The sequence below is a fragment of the Xiphophorus hellerii genome, chromosome 17, assembly GCF_003331165.1.
Source record: "Xiphophorus hellerii strain 12219 chromosome 17, Xiphophorus_hellerii-4.1, whole genome shotgun sequence".
Taxonomy (NCBI): domain Eukaryota; kingdom Metazoa; phylum Chordata; class Actinopteri; order Cyprinodontiformes; family Poeciliidae; genus Xiphophorus; species Xiphophorus hellerii.
In genome coordinates, this window is record NC_045688.1 from 8,357,440 (window position 1) to 8,380,893 (window position 23,454).

The 23,454-nt window shown below is 37.7% G+C and overlaps 1 protein-coding gene across 3 annotated transcripts in view; it reads right to left on the bottom strand.

Moving 5' to 3' along the window:
• The window catches only part of igf1 (insulin-like growth factor 1), a 32,867-nt gene that overhangs the window by 5,635 nt on the left and 3,778 nt on the right, over positions 1–23,454 (bottom strand). Inside the window, exons 1-4 of one of the 3 annotated variants that reach the window (XM_032589985.1) lie at positions 14,917–14,993; positions 12,188–12,347; positions 615–871; positions 462–497 (exon numbers count right to left, since the gene is read on the bottom strand). In XM_032589985.1, coding sequence (XP_032445876.1) covers positions 462–497; positions 615–871; positions 12,188–12,341 — 447 coding nt within the window. In that variant the 5' untranslated portion in view covers positions 12,342–12,347; positions 14,917–14,993. Of the gene's footprint in view, positions 1–461; positions 498–614; positions 872–12,187; positions 12,348–14,081; positions 14,384–14,916; positions 14,994–23,454 lie in introns of those variants that run through there. The other 2 variants (XM_032589984.1, XM_032589986.1) reach the window with 2 other exon arrangements.

Below are 23,454 nucleotides of genomic sequence, written 5' to 3' on the forward strand. Positions count from 1 at the left end.
CACCATCTGTTCAAGGTGCTAGCCCACTTTCAAGATGGCCGCCATATTGGCTGTAGAATCCCTACATTTTGCTATGAATATGCAGCAACTTGCCCAATATAGAAGATTCTAGCATAAAATTATATATTCTTGACTATGTAAAAACCAAATCTTAGACTCTAAAATCTTACAGAAGCTTAATTTTTCCTTATTTTGAGCTTAGTTTAAAAAATAAATAAATAATCAAACACTACTTTAGCTATCGTGCCTGTTTGTATAGATCAGGGGTGACCAAATATGTTCCTAAAGCGGACATATTGGAAATTTAAATCTCATGTTAGGACCATATTATATAAATATTTGTTATTTTGCTTGCAGGTACTATAATATGGAAATGGCATTTAGTTATTGCTCAAATCAAGCCATAAATACGTGATTTTATGGCATTAAGTTGGCTTTAGTTGTGATAAGATCGTCCATACCTTGAAGGATGGTTGACTATGTCCAGATGAAGGTCTCTGTGGGAGAAAAACAAAGCCAGGTAAGTTGGATTTATTTAGATATTACTTATCATTTTCAGGATTTATTGTGTTAGTTCATTGGTCTGAATCAGTCGAGGTGTAGAGTTTGCTGACCTTCTTGTTTTTTGTCTTGTCTGGCTGCTGCGCCGTCCTGCGCTCTGTGCCCTTGTCCGCTCGATGTCCCGGGTTGCTGATCTTGGGTGTCCTTGGCACATCTGTGTGGCGCTGTGCGCGAGGAGAACGAGATGTCTTGCTAGTCCTGGCGGGTGCGCAGTACATCTCCAGGCGCCGCAGCTCACAGCTTTGGAAGCAGCACTCGTCCACGATGCCATGCGACCGCCTTGTGCTGGGCCCATAGCCTGTTGGTTTATCTGTTCGGCGAACAAAGAACCTTGTAACCAGTGGTGATTTAAACCAAATCCTGTCATCTCAGGTTGTTTACATTCAAGCAAAATTCAGCCAAACTCTTTATAAAGCTGTTTGGTTTTTCGAAGAATAGAGTGACATTTTATAGCAGAGTCAAGTTACCTTCAGCTGTTACAAAAATGCTACATATATGAAATATGACTTCACAATTTAACTCCTTGAAATTGGGTCTCTGTCTCTTTAAAAACTCATCACACAACTTGTCTGTTAACCCTTTGACACCTTTACCAGCATTGCACTAATTAGTTGGTGTAAGCAGATGAAGAGTTTCACCAGGTGTTTGCTAATTGCAGCTGGCTAGTCTGAAAGAGCTGAGCGATTAATTATGTTACTAGGACAAAATTATAATAGCAAGAAAGGGTAATAACCGCTTAATAACCAGACTTTGTGTTTTTTTTATTTCCATAGAATATCTTAACCTTTATTCAATTACTTTAACATTAAAATAAACCGCAAAGCACCTAAAATTGTATCTAATTTATTAAGTGTTTTCAGAGAAGAAGTGACCCAAATCCTGTTCTTTTCATGAGAATAAGTTCAGGTACATTGTACATAATTTTTTTAAATAAGTCCCAAACAATTTGCTAACTTCACATTGGCTTGACATTGATCTACGCATTGCTTTCCTTACTTTATTTTATTAAAATATTGCATGCTTAGTTTATTGTTGAGCAGGTACGTATATATTTTTTGTAGAGCTTGCTCTTCTAAAACTTATAGTTTTTGGTCTGCTAGTATGTTTGACTTGATGATTTGGCCCCATGTGACAGTTTGAAAATTCCTGGTTTTATGGTATTGAAACGTTTTTTTACCCACATAATTTTAATTTCAAGACACAAATCAACCACCTCAACAATCTACAGAAAGTATATATTTGTTAACTTTGAATTGGAAAGATTTGAGATGCTGTAGGTTAAATTTTAAGCAAGTCTGGAGGGACTTCTTAGTAGTTTTACTGAAAAAGGTAGAGGTCAACAGACTGATATTTAAACAGTGATAAAACCTGTTAAAAATAAAAATTAATTCTTAAAAATCAAAGTGCCTGTGGTACTAATTTGGAAATATTTGCAATATTTGTGCTTATTTATGATGGTAAATGCGACTTTTTATTACTTTCTGTATTGATCATGGACTACAATCTGACATCAATTAAGCCTGAGGCAGTTGTTTAGTACAAGTAGGAAAGTTTTTGACAATTTTTATCTGCAATAAACTCCCAGTTATGTGTTGGCGCAAAAACATGAAGGGATTTATTAATTTTTGCATGAATTTCAACGGCAATTCTGAAGAGACTGGAGGGACTGATTGATATAATTTGGCAATAAGAGATAAAAACTGCATTGATAACATAATATTTAAGCACAGTCGGTGTTAGTCTAGAATCTAAAGGGCCACATATAAAGCTACAGTGGGCCGGATTTGGCCCACGGGCCTCAAGTTTGGCACATGTGCTTTAGTGGAAATGTTGCCACACTTCTTCGGGAAAGTTTTCTTAAATTTACCAAGTTTTATCTCTGGCTAACAAAAATTCCCATAACCTTATAATAAAATAAATAATAATAATAATAATAATTGTCCATTCCCAGCAGACTTGGCAAAGTTTCAGTCTATAAAACAGATTGCGTTTTTCTTCCCTTATTGTTCTGGCAGGTTTCCCAACGTTATGCTTGTAGTAGAGCAATGATAACAGCAATAAGTAAAATATGAACCAACCTAATGACATTAAATTCCAACAAGCAAAATTTACAGCATTGAACACTGCACACTGAGGACCAAATTTGGCGGCTGTGTATTGGAGAACGTCCTATTCAGCCATTTTTGGCTCCGTAAATTTTTTTTCTTCAGCCCTCTGAGTCCGATCCACCTGCAGAAACATCGAGGCCTCTCTGTTCATTCACATATTCATTTGGAAAAAGCCCCCCTTTAGAGCCATTCAGATGCATACATAAGCAAAAAAGGCTACGAAAATGTTTTCAGTAAAAATTTATAAGGCTATTTGAAGGTCACTCTCTTTTCGTGATGACGCCATTCCCGCCGTCTTACTCAAAGACGATGCTCTTCGTTGGAAAAACTCAGAACCTCCATTTAGAATTCCCAGCTCTTTTGGTAACAAGGAAAAGGCTGGGAAGAGATGGGCTTTTCCCTGTGACCAAATGAAATAATAATAATTTAATATGGCATTTACAAGGAGGAAATGCCTCTCTCTCTCAGAGTTAATAGCTTTTGGCTCCGAAGTCTGCCAGCGCTGACAAAGTGCATTAACTCCTGCTCTGTGTTTGCCTTGTTCTGACAATGTTGCTTGGACAGAGGGCAGCTTTCATTCAGAAACAGAAGCATCTTTCTCTTCTGGATTGAGAAAAAAAAAAGATAATGGAGGCGTGAATGAGAGAGGAGAGGAGGTTTTGTGGATGAATTATTTATAACTAGGAAACCCAAGTTGTCTAGATGTATAACTTCTGAATGAAACACCTCGTTTGATTGACGGTATGCTAATCTCGTTGAGCATTTTATGCTTTTCCAGGAATTTGTTCCACTTACTGAGTAACAAACTGATGATGTGTTGCTGTGGGAGCAACGTTGGCTGCTATGTTAACGACTGATGTGAAGAAATAAAGAGAGAAAAACTTAACTCAAGTCCACACTGGTGGTTATATAAACACCAAACCATTACGAGCAAAAAACAGGGATCTGTGTCCGTTTGTTTGGCTGCATTTCCAAGAAGAAGAAGAAGAAGAAGAAGAAAAGACTTTGCAAATTAACACCCGGTGTTAGTCCAAACACAGTTTGCCACCCTGCTGCACAAACAGCTGGAAGGGAAAGATAAATCAACTGGTTGCTACTCTGGATAGTTAGGAAAAACATACATGAAGTACTCAGCTCTAAAAGGTTTTGGTTTTAAAGGTTTTAACACTTTTGATAATTACGCTAATCCCTCATAAACAACGACTTGCTTTCCAAGAGTGTTCTCAAACAAATGAGAGTAATTTGCATCGGTTTTATGCCTCCCTGAGCTAAGTTGCAGCTTACTTTATTGTCTCCTTGCGTTCCAGAGCTCTAGTATTTTACAAGACTTGTTGTTGTTGTTGTTGTTTTGGTGTGTGACAGGGTGAGCATGTAGGGTTCAATAACTGGCACAGAAAGCTGAGTTTTACTGCTTTTTATGGTTCATAAAAATAGATTTTTGGAGCTAACGCACGGCACTAACCCGCACGGTGGCCGGCGTTTCTGACGTCTGGGCAGGGACAATGAAAGCTGCTCGAACCCAGCAGAAATTTACCTGTTTACCACTAGAGCCTCTCAAAAATATGTTTTGGCTGATTCCACCATTGCTGTGCAAAAGCCAAGAAATCTGATGCAAGGTAATTTGATCTTAAACATGTGTACTTCCTGAAATGTCAAGGGATGGAAGGTCTTATTGATTGGTAACTGAAAACAAAGAGATTGCTACGGGTGATAAATGAAAACAAAAAAATAACACCAACTCAGTGTTTTTCACACTTCAGTTTATGTCTACAGTTGCATCTCAATACATTTCAGTATCATCGTGACTTAAAGTTTTAATTAAGACTGATGTTTAGATTCCCAAAAAATTCCTATGTGGCACCAACAAAAATATTTTTTAAGGCACTAACTTAGGGTTTCCTTCAGTGCATCATAAGCCTGGCGGGCCACCAGGCTTTACTTGTGCTCCCTCCAGGCTTAGCATTGCTTATTTATTTAAGTTTTTTTTTTAATGTTTGCCTTTTTTAAGACTTTATAGTTGGTGTTCAAATATTAATCTTCCAATTTTTTAATAACACATAAATATTTTAAAGTTTCCTGTCAACTTTTAAAAAAATTTTAGCTCAAAAACACAACAGCCCCTTGATGAATGACTGTCCTAGCACCCAACCACCGGGTGTAGCAAGTTTTCTGGGGGAAAAATTTATGCAAAAGTTTTGAGTGAATACAATGCACAGCCTGGCTTCTACATTTCAGAAGCCAGGCTTCAGAATATCTTAAATTTAATTGTTAAAGTTTGGGTTTTCATTATTTGTAAGCCATCAATATGCTTTTACTAGACCACTCTGTGTAAAACTTTGAATAATTACACATTTACAAATCACGTTAAAACTGAATCTAACCCAAGATAAGAAGTACAAGACGCCCAACGAACATCAAATTTCTTGTAGAGAAGAAATAAAGCAAATATTGTCAAGAACATATAACATACAAGTAAAGTTCCAACTTACACAGACTCTACAAGTCTAGATTTGCAAGTCTAAAACTCTTTTTAAAAAAATAAAAATTACACTTTATCCTTTCCTGGAGCCAGCTACTACCAACTAGTGTTTCATATCTGCCTTGATGCCAATTATATTTAAATTTATTTCCAGAAAAAACAATCTTGTTTCCATTTAACCTCCCAACTGAACATTGACAAAGACTGGGAGAGAAAACTGTTGTATGAATGAAACTACCTGGAGATAAATGTGGTCCACATTCAGTCAGGAATGGCAGAAATGATGATGAAATATCTCACAGAGAACAAATATCTCATTAAAGTACTAAATTCACAGTCATAGCAGCCAAAGAGACGTGATAGGAGACAGAAAGCATTAATACTGAGGGAGGATAACGACTGACATGCTGCAGCTGGGAGCAATTAACTAACAAAGATCAGGTGTGGAGGAAAACAACAGGACTTTACCTGAATCTAAATTAGATTACTACAGTATTCAATAGTATTTCAATTACATCTTTTTCTTTGCTTATCTGAAATACTGAGATATTTTTAAATATGAGTTTAACATATTTAGTCCAACACTCCTAAAGGATCAAGTCTTCTTCAAAACCTTGGGTTGATAAAGATTAAAGTTTTCCCCAATTTTCTGAGGTGGATCCTTTAGAAAACCCAACTCTAATATATTACGGTAATCCTGGTGTATTAAAAAGTAAGTAAGTAAAGCTTTTAGTATATAAAAATAACAATAAACCAATAAAACAAACCAAAATCCAACTTTGACTATTGGAGAAGTTTTTTATTTCCTTTATCACCATCAACAAGAGTCCTCTGCCACGGTTCCAAATATTAAATATTTTAATTATTCTGTTGACTTTGAGTTTTTGGAAATGTTAGACATTTCCTGACTAATTAAGACGAACACACATCTGACTCACTAGCTGCATTTGTGCAGAAATCTTTGTCTATATTCTGCTAATGTCAGAAAAACACAATTTCACAATTGCGGTGTCTCCCTCAAAGGGGCAATATTATGCGTTTTCCAGGCACATAGTGCCATTTTATAGCATAATCAAGTAACTGTGTTAACTTCAGCTGATATGACTTAAGAGAAATTTGACTTCATAATTTAATGCCTTGAAATTGGGCGTCTGTGTCTTTAAAAACTCCTGCTCTTTGTGAAACTCCGCCTTCAGGAAATCATCACAACATGGCTCCTCTGTTAACCCTTTAGCAACGTTTTTACCTGACAAGTAGCTCCTATAACGAGCCCAGCAGATGGGCAGCTTGACCAGGTGTTTGCTAATTGCTGCTGGCTAGTCTAAAGGAGTTGAGGTGAGGTGGAAGCTTGTAAACGGCAGCTCTGAGGAGGAGCTGCGCCTCGAAGGCGGGGCTAGGTTCACCCATGTGTTTTTGAGTGGTTTCCACGGAGATGAAAGGATTTCTCAAACATGATTGAAAGAATCAAAGCGGCACTCCAGGTATGTTTTTGATGAATGAATAAGATTACAACATGATGTAAAGCTGGAAAAAAGTCGATTTTAGATAACACTGCCCCTTTAAGGTGTTTAACCTATTTTTGACACATGCCAACACAAACAGAAGGTGAAACTCCCTGAATATCCGCTCCACCTGACTTACGGGTCTAAATCCGGAGAACTGACTGTCCTTTACATGAGGCGCCTCTTTGTTCTGCTGAGCCCTAATTCCCGGCGGGATTTGGAGACTTTTTGGTTCAGGTGTCTTTTTTTTTCCGGGGGAAAATACAACTTTTTTTCTTGCCGCTGAAGTGGACACAAGAGGCCTTTCTTCAGACGCTTTCTCATCATGTTTGAGCTCAGTGTATAGTGATGGAGAGAAGAGGAGAGGGGAGTCCTGATCATCCTGTAATCCTCGTAATCCCCTGCTGCTGAGGGACGAGGCCTCGTTGTGCACGCTTAAGCGTGGGCGCGCGTGCATGACCGTGACGTGCTGTTTATTCATCCTCTGGCGCTCAGGAGAAATTGACGGAGTTGAACACCGACCAGGAGAGCTCGTTAACGGCTGCAGCCCAAAATAACTCAGAAAACAATACGTTTCAAGCCCAAAATGTTCGGTTATCTCATCCTGTGACTCATAATGGGCTATGCATTATTCATTCTGAAGATGTCCTGTTCTAAATTTAGGATGGCTAAATATTTTAGCATGACCTAAAAATGACGGAGGCCACAGAGCTACTTGGAGTTTACACTTAAGCCAAAAAAGCCTTATAAAATATTTGATTCAGAAAACAAACATCCCAGTGAAATCACAGCACAGCCCATCTGGTAAAGCATTGAGAAGACAAGTCGGGATTTCTAGGTCAGGCTAATATTTGGAAAAAATGACTACCATCTTGAGATGAAAGAGTGCTACTCTACTGGCTGCTTGCTGAAGGTGGATAAGGTGGGGTTTGGTTCTTGTACCCATTATCAATCAGAGGGCTGCCAAGTTCAACACGTCCGGCAGAAGGGTTCAGGGAAAGGAGCAACGCTGCTTCGCAAAGCAGACGGGTTCCAGACGGATACTTCACACAGTCGAACGTACAGAAGAAAATAAACGAGTGAAACCCAGGAAGACAGCAAGCGGCATATTTTTCAAAGAACAGCACCCTGCTGCTCAAACCTCATCTTTTTTTGTGGAAAGAAAAAAGTGAATGTGCATGAAACACCTCCTCTCCTACAGATTCATGTAGGTTATAAAGTTCAATATACTCACCAAACACTTTGTTGGGTGCATCTGTTTGAGTCCTTGTTAGCACAAATAATAAATCAGCCAATCACATGGCAGCAACTCAAAGCATTCAGGCAGCTAGAGATGATAAAAACAACTTGCAGAAGTTCAAACCAACCACCAGAAACCAGGGAGTTTTTCTACCCACCACTATCTCTTGGGTTTGCAGAGGACGGCCAAAAAGAGAAAATATTGGTTCAGGATTATAGTCAAGTAACAACAGATCAAAGACCCACTTGGTAAAACCAATGTATGATATATAGCACCAGAAAACCAAACAGGGAGCCACTCTCGTCAGCTCAAAGCAGGAATATAATTATATTGGAGACTTGTATCATGTGTGCATCTGAATAATACTGTATAAAATGGACCAAAAGATCAAACTATGCTACGAACAACCGACTCTGAAGATAAGAGGAGCTGACTCCAGCTAATATTGAGTGTAGATATGTCTACAGGACTTTTTTAGTTTTCTTTGTTTTAGTAAACATTTTCAGTTCAGTCCAAAAGTCAAGAGTCACTCCAAGTTTCTTCCTAAAAACGTTTCCATTAGTAATTTTAAGTTTTTTCTTTGGACTTTGAAGAACTCACTTCTTGTACATGAAATTTAGGAAAGCAGATCAAGGTTGAAGTGTCAAAATTTGAAGATAATACAGTTTGGTAGGAAATAAAATGTTTGCTAGCAGTAGAAAAACCGCCTGAGGGATAAATAATCTCGTAAGTTCTTTTTTTAAACGTTTTCTCGTTTACGATCACACTTTTAACACTTTTCTATGTTCCAAATGTTTAAGCAATCGCATTAATAGTTTTATAAAAACTGGACTGAAGATCATAAAGAAAGCAGAAATATCTTGAGAAAACCTCTCCAGAAAAAAAGGGAAAAATTAATAGAAATCTGGGGATTTTTTAGGCAATATTTAAACTTTGCAATTACTTGGCAAGTATCCACAAATTGTGTGTTTGGGCAAAGAAATGATAACTTCAGAGTAGGGTAAACAATGAGCATCATCAAGGTGCAGGGTGACCTTATGACTGGACAGCTGATGTTGGATCAATCTGTCCAAGTTGCATTGTGCAATGTATTAGCAGTAGTAATAACAGCACTAATATGTTAATTCAGTAAGAGGATAATCAACCATTAGAGTTTGACTTCCATAAACTGTAAATTTGATCTTAAGTCTAAGAGTTTCTGACACAATTTCACCTGCTATAAAGTTTTATTAGAGGAAAAGAAAACATTATAACTAAACAACACTTGGTCAAAAACCTATTTCTATATGTGAAATCCGTAAAGAAGAAGAAGATGCAGTGACATAAATGAGGGGATTTTTCTAGTCACATGCTGCTATGTAGTTAATGGACACATTTCTGCCTCTTTTTATGTTTCATTGCGAGAATAAACACTATCAGCTTTTCCCCCACAGTTGCTATGCTTTAAAAATGTCCTCTGAATCCAAAAACTAACTCAGAACTGCCCTCTAGTGGCTATGTTGCCTAATAATGCTCCCATAGAGGGCATAAACTATAAACACACACACACACAAAAATCTATAAACACGAATACGGCATAAAGGACTAGCTAGCTAGCTAACTAGCTAGCATGTAAAGTTTCAATACAGCTCCACTTTATATGCTAGCTAGCGCTAGCACAGCTGCAACTAGCTGTAAACTTGAGAAACTACTAAAAAAAATCAGTGTAGGAATCAAATCACTACTTGTTGCTATTTTCATAGATAGTTCACAAAAAGAATGAGTTTTAAAAAGACGCTAAAACGGACTAGCTGGCTATCTAGCAAAGTTCAATGCAATTCCAACTTATGCTAGCTAGCGTTAGTATGCTAACTAACACACATAGTTAGTATACTATGTATTGTAGCCAGCTGTAAATTTGAAGGACTAAAAAAAAAAAAAAGATCAGGATAGCAATCAAATCCCCACTTGTTGCTATTTTTTTATACACAGCTCACAACAAGAGCAAGTGAGAAAAGAAGCTAAAACTTGGCATTTAGAAGTTGCAGGGTTGTTTAAAATCTGTTTATTATTGTTGGAGACAAATTATTGTAGAGAACTGGGTTTGATAGTTTAAAGATTGTGTTAAGTATGCAATCCCAAAGCGGTGATTAAAGGAGCATTTCAAATACAGGCCACAATGTGCTAACAATCATCATAGAAGCGGCAATAAACGTAGTAAGGTCTGGCAGTTTTAAAGAGAACAGAAAATAACAAAAATACACAGCAGAAACTGAATGTCCTTCACTGTTCCTGTTTTCGTAAATGGCTAGCATTGGTAAATGTTACAGGACATTAAAAATGTTGTCTGGTTGTTGTTTTTGCAAAGATGGAACCATTTTTGCAGGATAATTTGTACAAAATGTAAACAGTCGTGGATGCGATGAAAACACTATAGTGAGTTAGGTCCTGTTTAGATGCTAGCTGGCGTATATAACTGGAGATAACACATTTAATTTAGATAATTTATAGGCACTTTACAAGACAAATAATCCATTTTTACATACAGAAATATATGATGAGATAAAACTGCGGTACAGCTACTTGCTACATGTATTTAGAAAAGTAGCATATCGTAGAATGCTTTGTTTTTTTGTGATGTCAAAACCATTTAAACAAGAAGATACAAATTGTCAGGAATTTGATTTAGTTTTCTGCATAATGAAAATAGGAAAGTGAGTTGTTGTTAAAGACTAACGAAATCACCAATATATCGGAGAAACAAATGCAGAAGACATTGCCTTAACCTTTCATGCAATTAATCATGGAAGTCAAGATAACCATAAACAACATATTTCTATTAATCATCTGTAGAAAGAATGTAAGCCCTGTTGCTATTTAATGTGCTGTATTTATTCTATCCAGTATGACAGAATAAATGTCAAGATTTTGTTAAAATCAGGACAGTGTGAAGCTTCTGCAGAAGCACTTTCTAAACTGTGATGGAAATGAAATGGTTTCATGTGGATTTCGGGTTTTTAGGAGCTCTCCCTTCCCTTCAGCATACAGTAGCTACAACTACTGTATTACCTCTGCTTGGCTGTCGGCTGCGACTCAAAACCTGGAACCCCTTCTGGCCCCCCAGTTTTCCATCAGTCAACAGGTTCTCATGTATTTTCAAACCATTCCTGGTTCAGCCTAAGGTGAAAGCAATCAATAACTGGAAAAGAGAAGAACTGAAAATGTGCTATAGATGCTGATCTCCCTGAGAAATGCTATATCTTCTTCTCCCTTTGTGCTTGAAACTGGCAGCTGACAAAGTCTACCGCATGTGGAAAATCTTTCATAAGTTTGGGACAGAACCAAACCATTTATAATGGATTGTTAGGTCAAAACTACATATGAGTCATAGGGACAATCAGTTCCTGGACAGAACATGGTTTTGTTGGAGATATGATTCTTGCTCAGGACATTAAATACAATTCAATCTAATTGCTGGATGACTGCCACTGAAACGTGAACGATGTGAATAAACTCCAGTCCTGCAGAAAACTGCTAACGTCAAACAAATAAACTTGTTCTGAGAAGTGCATTGGTGGAAAACATTGCAATCATTTTCAAAATAATGTAAAAGCAAACTGTTTCAAAGCAGGAGCCGCGTTTCTGTTACAAATGTTTGCAATACTTTGTCAATGTTGAAAAAAACAGCACAATTTTGCAAATTGGGGCGTTTTTATTAAATAAGAAATGCAATTGTAATCACACATAAATAAGTTTGTCATTTAAAACATCATCTTTCAACCACTTCCTGTCGTCTTTTTTGTCGTTTTCACCAGTAGTAACATCTGGTGTGATTTGAAAAAAGTGTTTCCGTTGAAGTTTTGCAAAACTTTTTAGCAACAAATTTGATTTTTTAAAATTTTATTTCATAATGAAATGCCTTCTTGCTGAAATGTGCCATACAAATAAACTTAATTGATTTATTGATAAAAATATGGATGATTTGGGGCACAAATACTTTAATCCCATATATGCTGTTCTATTGAAAAAAAAAAAAAGGAAAAACTTCACAGCAACATCCAGTCGCTCTTTTTTCTTTTTCTGACAATAATCACCAAACATTCAGTCGTATTTTATTTCTGCTGGGATTAAAAGTAAAACACTTGAAGCCAGAGATAAGACTGGAAAAAAGGAGTGAACTACAGACGAAACATTAATGCAGGGAAAGTCAAGACAAGATGCCAAACTGGCTGCTGTTTTATTTATAAGCCTCCTGGAGGTGGAGAGCTCTGAGACCCACACAGCCAGCCTTTATGAATAAATAAAAAGGTGCACTTACTGAAATAAAAGCCCCTCTCTCCACAGACAAACTGCAGCGTGTCGACCAGCTCCGCCCCGCACAGGGTCTCCGGACCCGCCCCTGTTGCCGTCGGAGTCAGGGTGAGGATGCACAGCAGTAGTGAGAGGGTGTGGCTACAGGAGATACAGCACATCGCACCCTGCGAACAGCCAGACAGGGAGAGCCTGAGTGTGTGAGTTACAGTCGGTCGCCAGCTGAAGTAACAAAGCCGGACATGAGGGGAAACGGTTCAGCTTCAAAAACAACCCGGCTGCAAACTCTAAAATAAAAATACAAAAGATCCAGTCGGAAGCGCATCTAGAAAGTTTTCAAAGCCAACAGCAGAATTTTATGTGTTGCAGCTTCTCAACAACTGAGTGAAAAACCTCCATTTTCACTAACACAAACTATAATAATTTATGAATGATAGGTAATCCATGCGCTTATTCTGCAGAATAAAATCTGGGATTAAACTGGTTAATACAAAAATGTTACGTTCATTTCTAAATTTCAGACGAGACTTCAGAGATGACAGATATCCAGCAACAAGATGATGACTGTGCTGTATGGAAAGTGAAGTGGAAGGAAAAACTGCGGCAGAAAAAGATGCATATGAGAAATGGAAAGCAGCTTCAAGAGTTTGGCGCAAATTCACAGCTGGAATCAGTGATTCAAGAGCCAATAGTAGTAATGTTAGCATTTCATTTTAAAATGTTTTACAAGTTAAAGGTGCAACATGTTAAAATATAAACAAAAAGTTCAATTCAAAAGGTGAATTAGAGAAAGAAAAACCCTCTTTGATCTTTTTTTTCTGCCATGGTTTTTCCTTCCACAAAACATTCCATTTACATCTTTGGATACCTATGTTCTTTTCCATATTAAAAATCAATCACTATAAGTCTTAACTTCTCAGAAAATTTCAGATTTTTAATTTTAATTACTGAAATAAATTAACTTTTCAATTATATGTTAATTTGTTTGCACAAATCAGTAAATAAAACCAACAACTTCGTGCCTTGCATGTTTGTGAGGATGGGCATTGGCTCCCCACGGCCCCATCTTAGGAGCACCACTGGCAATAAGCCCTAATGCCAGTGGTGCATGGTGCGTGGAGGGCTGCGTGTATCCAAATTAAAAACACACGTTCCCCGTTATCACCCTATACTGCAGCCAGCATATAGAAAGGAGTTAGCAGCAATCCACATTAATCAGGAACATTCATTCATCATATATATCACTAACAAGCAGGCCACCGTCTCCCCTTGCCAAAGCTGTCAGCGCGTTATTACGCACGAAAAGTGCTTCGAAATTCAGAAATAAAGGATGCAGAAAAGAGCCGCCAGGGGATCTTTCCGATCCAAAATGTTTGATGGAAAAGAGTTATCCCGCCAAAGCCAGCGGAGAGAGCGGACCGGGCCAAAATGTGCATAATAAAAACGAATAAATTCATCCACATCAGAACCGCACAGCCCTAAACGCCCTGGAGCGCCTCAGATTAAGCTTTCCCTCCGTTTTCCGGTGAAATATTTAAGGTTTAATAACGCACACTCAGCAGCAATTAAGGTGAAAGTTTTAAAGCTTTCTGCTGCAAAATGGGGCATTACGCATGGAGGCGCAGAAGATACGTGCAAACCCAGGCAAAGCTTTCAAAAATAATGAATTAATCCCCCCAAAAAGGTGCGAATTTTTTGGGGTGATATTAATCTGCAAGAAACACAAATGAGAACTGCATGCAAACTGAATTAACACGGAAAAAACAACAACATCAACAACAAAAAACTAACAAAAAAAAAAACTAAGCCAAGTTAGAAAAAGCTCCTGGTTCGGTTTAAAGTCAGGGGGATGCTGAGCGCAAGCAGCGAGCAAGGTGACAATGTAAAATCAGCCGAGTTACCTTGAGGACATCACATAAATGCCACCGAGAGGAAGCAGCGCTAGACATCACCGCGGATCTCCGCAAAAAGACAAAGAAGCCCGGCGAAAATGAACAACTTGTTTGAAGTCATTAAAAAAAGAAATCGGGGCAAAGAAAGAGGACAAGATGCGGGGCAATGTCACATCTCAATATTCCCACTTTGTTCCATTGCGCAGGCTCGTTTTGGAGAAGTGAGATTTAGCGAACAGGAGACGGATTTAGAGAGAAAATCCCTCACATTTATCTACATTACACAGACATTTTCAACAGGAAACAGCTGGGGCAGCGTTTGCCTCCTCCTAGTTCTAAGTTATTCATTAAGGATTTTGGGCACATGGTCAAATAACGTCATTTCTCCCCGTTTTTTTTTTTTTTTTTATTCTTTCAGTGAACGAGATGCAGTCTTGATCTTTCTCAGACTTGGTTAGACAGCAGCAGCAGCAGCAGCAGCACCTAACAGAACACCGTGGTTCTGGTTTATCCCCTGAAAGCTCAGGAGTGGGAAGTTAAAGACAAACCAAAGGTGATAGTTTCACTTTTACTGGTTGTGCGCAATCTGGCGCCACGGAATCCAGCAGTAAGTTCGTTTAACAAGAGAACTCGGTGATAAAGTGCGATTTTTGTAGCAATAAAGGAGAAAAAGTGAAGTCTTGATCCTTTTAACTTTGTGGGAGAGGAGGATTTCCAGCTTCCCTGCGCTCTGTCAGTGATTTATACCCCTGGGTTTCCTTCTCTTCTCCCTGATTTTCTATCAGTCCGTGTACTTGGCAGGAAAATGAAATATAAAATAATTGGCTTTCAAAGAAATTCTTACGCTTATGACGGGATTTATGTGACGCTCTCCCAGATAGACTCGAAATGTTTCCTGCTCTTTCTGCGCCGGGCGTGAAGCTCAGTCAGATTAGATGGCGAGAGTCTGCAAACATTGATTTCCTCAAACAGATTTAGATCTGGACTTTGACTGGGACATTCTGACGTAAATGTGACTGAATTGCTTATAGTTGATGGCTGAAATGCGTGCAATAATGCGTGTTTTGGTGTCGATCAAACACCAACTAAATAAGGTTTTTTTTTAAAAAAAAAAACCTTTTTTTTTAAAAAAGCGTTAAAAAAGCGTTTTTTTATTTTGGATTATTTTGTTCAAACCTTGAACAGGATTTAGATAAACTTTATAGGTGTCTACAAAATACTTTAATAACATATTTACAGGATAAATGGAAACAGTAGAAAAACAAAACAAATTTGCGTGCATTATTTTCTAAAAGTGCAAAAGTTACATTTGAGAAAAAAATCAAATAAAAAAACTTTACAGTAAAGTTGAGAAATTAGATTGCAAATAAAATAAACTAGAATATTTATCTTATTACGATAGGACCGAACCGATACTGATATCGACTTGGTATTGATATCGATATTTTGGATCGAGTTCCAGATTTTCCAGTAATGACCTTTTAGCTGACTAGCTTCCATGTTTATGCTAAAGACTAGCATTCCCACAGCATGATGCTGCCATCATGAAGGAAAATAAAACATTTACGCATCTGTTCTTTTTGCTGGTAGTGTTTTTAATTTGAGGCGTTCCATGTTTCCGCTGGTCTTTTACTTTTGTTATGACGCGTACAACTGCTAGCTGCTGATTAGCATCTGAAAAGCTCAAACAATTCCTGACCTATGACCCCAAATCCCAGAAGAACCAAAAAAAAAAGGAGGCTCCTGGACCAGAAAGCAGAGACTCCAACGTCTCTCTGCCCAGCTTTCTCACCATACGACCAGAGATTTAAAGATGAGTAGCAAAAGCAAATGAGGTGGATTAGCAGTGCTCGCTAACAACTGATGATGTTGTACAAAATGTGATAGTGGAAAATCATCTCTGCTGGCTTGAAATCGAGCTGTTAGCATGTCATGAGGTCTTTAGTCCACGACTATTCGTTGAAGATACATTTAATTTAATCCCACTTTGGGATAAATGAAGTATTTCTGAATCGACTCAGATTTTTGAATGTCTGACTCCTTTTCCACCGAGCTGAAGCTCAGAAGAACCACAATCCGGCGTCTGTATTTGCCTGCCCTGCCAGACTGCGTCATTAATAGGAACTGCTTGTTCCCACGTGGAATACAATAAGGATGCTCCTCTGAAGGACAAAGCTATTTTCCTGATGACACCGCTAGCGTCCAGTTAGCTTAAAACGCTCTATCTCTGTTCTGAAACCTGATCTGGATTCCTCTGCCTGCAGTGTACTGGAAATGATGAGCTCGCCCAGTCTATAGATATTTGCTGATGAAGAGGAGCGAGGCGGGATGGGAGGGAGGGAGGGAGCTGACCTTCCCCTGCCTGCTTCTGGAGCGTCTGGTTATCTGAACCGTCTCTGTGCCAAGTTACTCTCCCTCACTCCCTCTCTTCTTTCTTTGATTGTGAGACTTTTGAACCCACTCAGCACCACCTCCAGCCACCCCACAGCTTCATCTTTCCGCCTCAGTGAACTCAACGGCCAAGGAAAGGCTTAATTAGCTTCTTTCTAGCGTTGCATAAATAATACAACTGAATCACTTTAAACAAACAGAAAATGTTTCACACCACCTCTAATTTGATTGTAATGAACAAAACCTGTGCTCTATCTTTTAAACAATATTTTTTCAGGGTTTTCGAAGGTATTTTGTTATTGCTTCAATTGTTTTGCCAACACTGAAAACAACTGCGGGGCAAAATAAAATGTATCAAGCCTAATAAAGTGATAAACAAGCACGAATGCCTTCTCCGGCTAGCTCAACTTATAACAAATAATGAGATTAGCTGTCATAACTATGCAGATGATACACAGCTCTACATTATGATGTCACCAGGTGGCTCTGAACCAACCAATCACTGAACAAATAAATGTGTGGATGTGAAGAAACTTTCTCCAGCTGAACAAAAACAAAACTGAAGTTAATAAAGTGGAATAATCAAGAGTCGGTTATTACGGCTCTAAACGAGCGATCAGGCCTGAAATCTGAGTCTGAACCTTCAGAGACACATAAAGACTGTTACAAAGTCGGCCTTTTATCACCGCAAGATCATTTCCAGGATTAAAGGAAGATCTAGAGAAACTCATCCATGTTTTTATCTCTAATTGCATTGATTACTGCAACAGTGTCTGCCAAAATGCTGCTGCTGGCGTTCTGACTAAAACCAGTCCTCCCTCTGGCTCCTTGGAGCTCAGAGAATAGACTTTAAAATATGTTTGTTAGTTTATAAATCACTCAACAGCTTAAAACAAACACAAAAAACCAACATTTTTTAAAGATCTGTCGTTGTTGTATCAACCTTTTAGGTCACTCAGGTCTTCTGAACCAAACATGGAGAAGCAGCAGTCAGCTTCTATGCACCACAGATCCGCAAAACAGCCGAACCACAGCTGTTAAATCAACAGTAGGAAAAATGTAATTTTACTGTTGAATAATTGGTTACTGAATTCTGTTTTATGCTTTGTTGCTGAAACGTGTTTTACAAATAAACTTGACTCAGAGGAAAGACTGAGATTTGGATCTACTGTGGATCGGTTTCTGGTTCGCACGTTGAGTTTGTGAAACTTTTCATTCCTAATTAATTTAGAGATCAGATATGGCTCCACAGCGATTCCTCTGGAAATGATCCGGTACTGGATTTAAAACGAGAAACATTCCCACTCTGAAACAGATTCATGGCCAGTAAACGGGGAAACTGTCTTATGTTTAAAGAGTTAACTTACACAGAGTAAAATTCTTGGTTTCAAACTGAGTTGTATCACCTCATTTGGAACAGTGTTTACATGTTAACACACGGCGATCCAAGAAGACTTGTGATTTTGTTTTTCCTGCAGCGCTAACAGCATCCCTTTGCGTCTCTGCTGCCAAACAAATGTCCGAGTCAGCGATGCACACGCACACACACACACAGGAGACAGAGAGCGGGGCCGAATGCAAAAGAAAGGATGAAAAAAAGGGTTGAAAACTGAGATAAAGCTTTTGCAAAACTTGTGTGAGCCGAAAACGGGGTCCCGGACCCAAGATGGGAGGGGCTGGCGCTAGCTAGCAGGTTCACTTGAGGACACGCACTTGATTAGGAGAGTAATACTTTTGTTTCTGCTGATAATGTGGAGGGCTTTTCCTCCACATTGACTAAAACAAAAGAAGAAAAGCGCTGTAAAAACAATAAATGAGGGGGACGGGATGGGAAATTCTGGTGTTTTACCTCCCCAAACAGTCTGTGTGTGGCAACGCTAGCTCACATTGTTGTCAAAGCCCCCTTGTGTCCTGTACATGTTTCATATGGAAGGAATAAAGGTGCGTCATGGAGCAAATGCAGAAAATGGGGTGCTTGTTTTGATACGCTGTCTTTCCACAGTAACATTTAGGGGTCACAGGATTTTGGCAAAACGGACAGGAAAATCTGTGGTGCCTGCTGATGATCAAAACCCACATTTTCAGAAACTGTTAACTGTTTGTGGCGAGGCTTTCAACGAGCTAAACTTTAAGGCTGCACCACCCTGTTTTACTGGTGATGAAAACAAAAGCAGCATGGACTGGATTTAACGAAACTGGAGGTCTGAACTCACAACGACTGTACTTTAACAGCAATGATAAAAGTTAACCTGCAGACAGGGGTCACTTCATCTATCCGTCACTTGTGGACAAAACTCCAGCCTAGTCTGACCCTCTGCTCACAGCTTTTGCATGTAGACTGGACATCAAAACTCCCATAACCTCTCAGCAACTCTACACTGCAAAAACACAAAATCTTACTGAGTATTTCTAGTGCAAATGTCTTAGTACACTTAAAATGAGGCAAAACTAATGTTTTCAGAAGCTTACTTTAAGTCAATGATTCCATAATATTGAAAAAAAAAATCTTCCAATGGAACAAGTGCAAATATTAAGGAATTATAAACTCCTATATGTTGTTGAAAAGTTACATGTAAGTTAGTTTTGTCTTATTTCAAGTGTATTATAAGCCTGGTGGGCCACCAGGCTTTACTTGTGCCCCCACCAGGCTAAGCATTGCTTCTTTTTAAAAAAAATTTAATAATTGCATTTTTAAGGTGTTATATTTGGTGTTCAGGTATTAATCTTCCAATACCACATAATTATCAAGTGATATTTTCAAATGTCCAGTCAACCTTTAACATTTTTTAACTCAAAAACATGGACGAATGATTGCCCTAGCACCTTATCTCTGGGATTAACATGTTTTCTGGGGGAAACCTTGAATGTACTAAGAAATTCACACCAGAAACTAAACCAAAAATACTTTGTAAGATTTTTTGTTTTTGGTGTGTGCAAAGCTTTAGTCTCAAAAGTCTAACAGGTATTGTTTCAGAAGTCTTGGGTTTCATTCAGATTCATATTTATTTATTTTTTTAGCCATCATAAAGTTGACTTTTGCAGTTACTAAGGGGTTTCTGGCTGTTTTTGTTGCCTGCCCTACATATTTTGTTAAAACTAAGAGAAATCATGACTGTCTTTCTGGAGATTTTCTCTGATCTTTTTCTTCTATGGTCAAAGAACAAACAGTGTTTGGTTGCTTTTATTAATACTAAATAAATTTTAACAGGTAATGTGGTAATTGGAGTCTGTAGAGTTATATTGAGTCAATTGTTTTAAATTCAAATTCAGAAATACTTGTTGCAACTAAAATTCATGTAAGTTTCTTCAAAGAGTGGTGGATGGGATTTTTGCTGTGGATCCCCAGTAGCAGTCAGTCATGCAACGAATCTGAAAAAGCCTCTGACTGAAGACGGTTTCTGTATGTCACTCTTATGAGTAGCTGTATGTTTATTAATCATAAAATTGCTTAAATTGAAATAAACATACAATTGCTTAATGGAAACACACCAATTTAAAAAAAAACTCAAAAAAGTTTGTCCACCAAGATGAGGTGGTTTCACAACCGTATCAAAATAAAATAAATGTATTTCACAAAACTGCTGTGGAAACACGAGTCACGTGATCAAAAGCCAGATGTTACTACTGCTGGAAACCACAAAGAAGACGACAACAGGATGTAGTAACTATTTACATCAGTTGCGTGAACAAAATTATTCCTGCATGATTTTAACTTCACTTATTGTTTAATGGAAACACCACAATTGCATAGTTATGGTTTATCAACATTCGCAGAATATAGACAAAGATTTGCGCACATTTGTAATGGAAATGCAGGTATTGTCACTACATGCAAAGAGTTCAGTATTGAGGCAGCAGAGACTAAGCCTGACCCTATTCCACCTCAATTGCTTTTGCCTCACTTCTTTAAATCTTTGTCTGAGCGTTTGATTAGAAATCTGGGAAGAGTGACATTGGAGTTTTGTTCTTTTGTTTAGCTCTGTTTTGGGGTCGTAGTTCCAGTATTATTTAAGCTTTTGAGATGCTAATCTGCTCCTCCCAGCTGTACAAGCAACACCTTCTCGCCACGGTTAGCATTATAAACACTCTCCAAAAGTCAGAGACGTGTAATGCTTCAACCAAAAAATTATGAACAGAAGTCCACCAAAGAATAAATCATAACTAATGTAACAGAGATATTTCAAAGAGTGACGCAGTGGATGTTTTAATGTTATACATCATCTTTTTCTTTGTACAATAAGGGAATCCCCTTTTTCTTTTCTCTAAAATTATTCCCTATATCTGTCTGCAGTGGGTGTTCACACTGGTTGATGATTTAAGAGCATCTTTTTGCTCTTAAAATAAATTGAGAAACAAGTTGACTGGTGTATTTATATTTAATTTTTAAATATAATTATTTTCAAATAAAGTTGGAAAATAGCATCCCAATACTACATACAAAAACTAGTATTTTACATTTCTATCTTCCAGAAGTAGTTTTGACTTTACACTTTTTTACAAATTTAAGATTTTTCTACATGCCTTTGCTACAAATGAAAGCAGCCACACTGGCACACCCACTAGAACGAAACAAACACATCCTGTGTAACACTCGCGTTCTATTGGCTGAGAGGTTGCCAGGCAATGGTACTTTTTTGTTCAAAGCAGAAGTAGCAAATGATTCCTAAGCAAGCAGAGAGGAGATTTGATCCGAGCGGAGACAGGTTTTGAGAAAGTACAGTGAATATTTGAAAGAGAGCAGAAGTTCTGAGTACAAATTTTAAAAGTTTTGATAACAAAAGACAAAGTCCTGCTTTCAGACTGAAAATGTGTGCTCTCGAATTATGGCAGAACAATTCCCCCATACCTTTGCTCTTAAAAAAGAACAAACACAGTTACTCTAATAAAACAGTGTGATGGATAAATCCACTGCAACCTTTAAAATAAAAAAGGTTCTTCCGCTTCCCTTCAATTTCTGAAGTTAAACACGAACAGTGTGATAAATTGTGAAAAGAAGGGAATACATTTCTCAAACAGAAAACGCTCGAAGAACATCTGACTTCCAAGAACAGATGTAATGCGTTGTTATTCTAGTAGAACACCCACACAAAAAAAACTACTTGTTAATGGGAACATTAGGAGCTCTTTAAAACCCTTGATATTGGCCTTGAATTTGTCATAAATAATGTTTGGGTTAGGGACCCAGTGGGTGCCCAGTGGGGGCTCTGAGTTTTGTATTGAAAAAGCTTCAGAAATCATCTTAAGGTTAGTAGTTTCCTCGTGTGAGCTGAATCACAGTGGAATCTAAAGGAAATAATTGTTGGGGTTTATTTTTCGGGTTACAAAATCACTGCTGGCACAATTATTGGAACCCCTGCTGTTACCTTGTCCAGCCCACTATTACCACTAGTACAGAATGTAGTGTTCTCCTATAATATTTTACAAGGTTGGAGCATACAGAGAGAAAGATTTGTGACCATTCCTCTTTGCACAATATCTCCAAATTGTCCAGAGTCCTGGGTACTCTCTTCTCTTCAGCTCAGTCCTCAGGTTTCCAATAGGATTGAGGTCTGGGGACTGATATGGCCATAAATACTTTTGGTTTTGCATCTGATGCAACACATCAGAGTTGATTAGGCCCCATGTTTCTGATTCTTATGCTGAAAGAATCAGTGATGAGCCATTTTTAGCTTTCTGACAGATTTTTATTTAATACCTCTCGTTTATCTCAACTTCAGTATTTTTAAACATCCTCTGATTGTAGACATGATCAGGGTTTGGAACGGTAACTAAACACTTGACGTAATTTTTATCATTTTCAAAGCTCAACACAGATTTACTCTATTTGAAGATAATGTTTTCTCTTCTTTTTCATTTTGAAGAGTCCCTAAAACAGAAAGAAATGGATTACAAACCAGGCTAACAAAATATTAGCATCACCTCAGCTTATCTGGCATATTACCCAACTTTAACAAAGTAGATAACGTTTGTTATTGTTACCTACAGTAGCATGTCAATGTTATCACTTCATCTAAAAATATTTAAAAAGCTGCTGATAGCACATAAAGTATATAGAAGTTATTATCTTACACAACCATATTAGCATCGCTAACATGCTAATTAGCATTGTCAATACTTGCTGTTGATAAGATGCTACTGTTAGCATTTTAGCTAACTTCTATTAGCATAACAAATAGTTTATTTTTAGTTAACATGTTACTGCTAGCCAATTCCAGCATATTAGCTAATGTCACTTTAAATCTAATTTATCGACAAGAAAATCCTGATGACTTATGATTGATGATATAAAAAAATTTTAAATTAAATTTGCATGGTTAAATTATTACAAATAAAGGTAACAGAGCTTTAAATTACAAAGTCTGGATGGCCCCCTTTACAAATTTTAAAGAGTCAAGTTGCAAAAATGAATAAATAAACTTAAAATACAGTCCTAATTATTAAAGAAAAAATATATTTTTTAGTAATATTAGAGCTGTAGAAAAGAACTGCACTGCTGATTTTGTTAAATAAGTCTTTAATGTAGCATTTTTGGTCACAAAATATTTTGCTTTTGTTTTAGCCGTTCTCCGTTTCCATATTTTGTAACCCAATAGATTCACTGCAAGTTATTTATTTTTCTTCTAAAATCTACACAATACATTATGAAATGAAAAAGTGGAAAGATTTTCTCCTGCATTTGTAATTTTATAAACATAATAGGTACATACATAAGTATTCCCACTCTTTGGTATTGCACTCAGAAGTGACCTCAGGGGTAATTTGATGCAAGTCCAATTGAGGTAACTTTAGACATGATTTGGGTCAGAAAACACTTATCTAGACATGGTCTCACAATTCACAGTGTGGATCAGAAACCAAGCAATGACGTCAAGGAAATTTTCTGTAGACCACAATATATTCAAACAGAAATCAGGCAAAAAATACAAAATATTTTGGCAACACTAGAGGCCCCAAAAAACACTCTGGCCTTCATTATTTGGAAAAGGAAGAA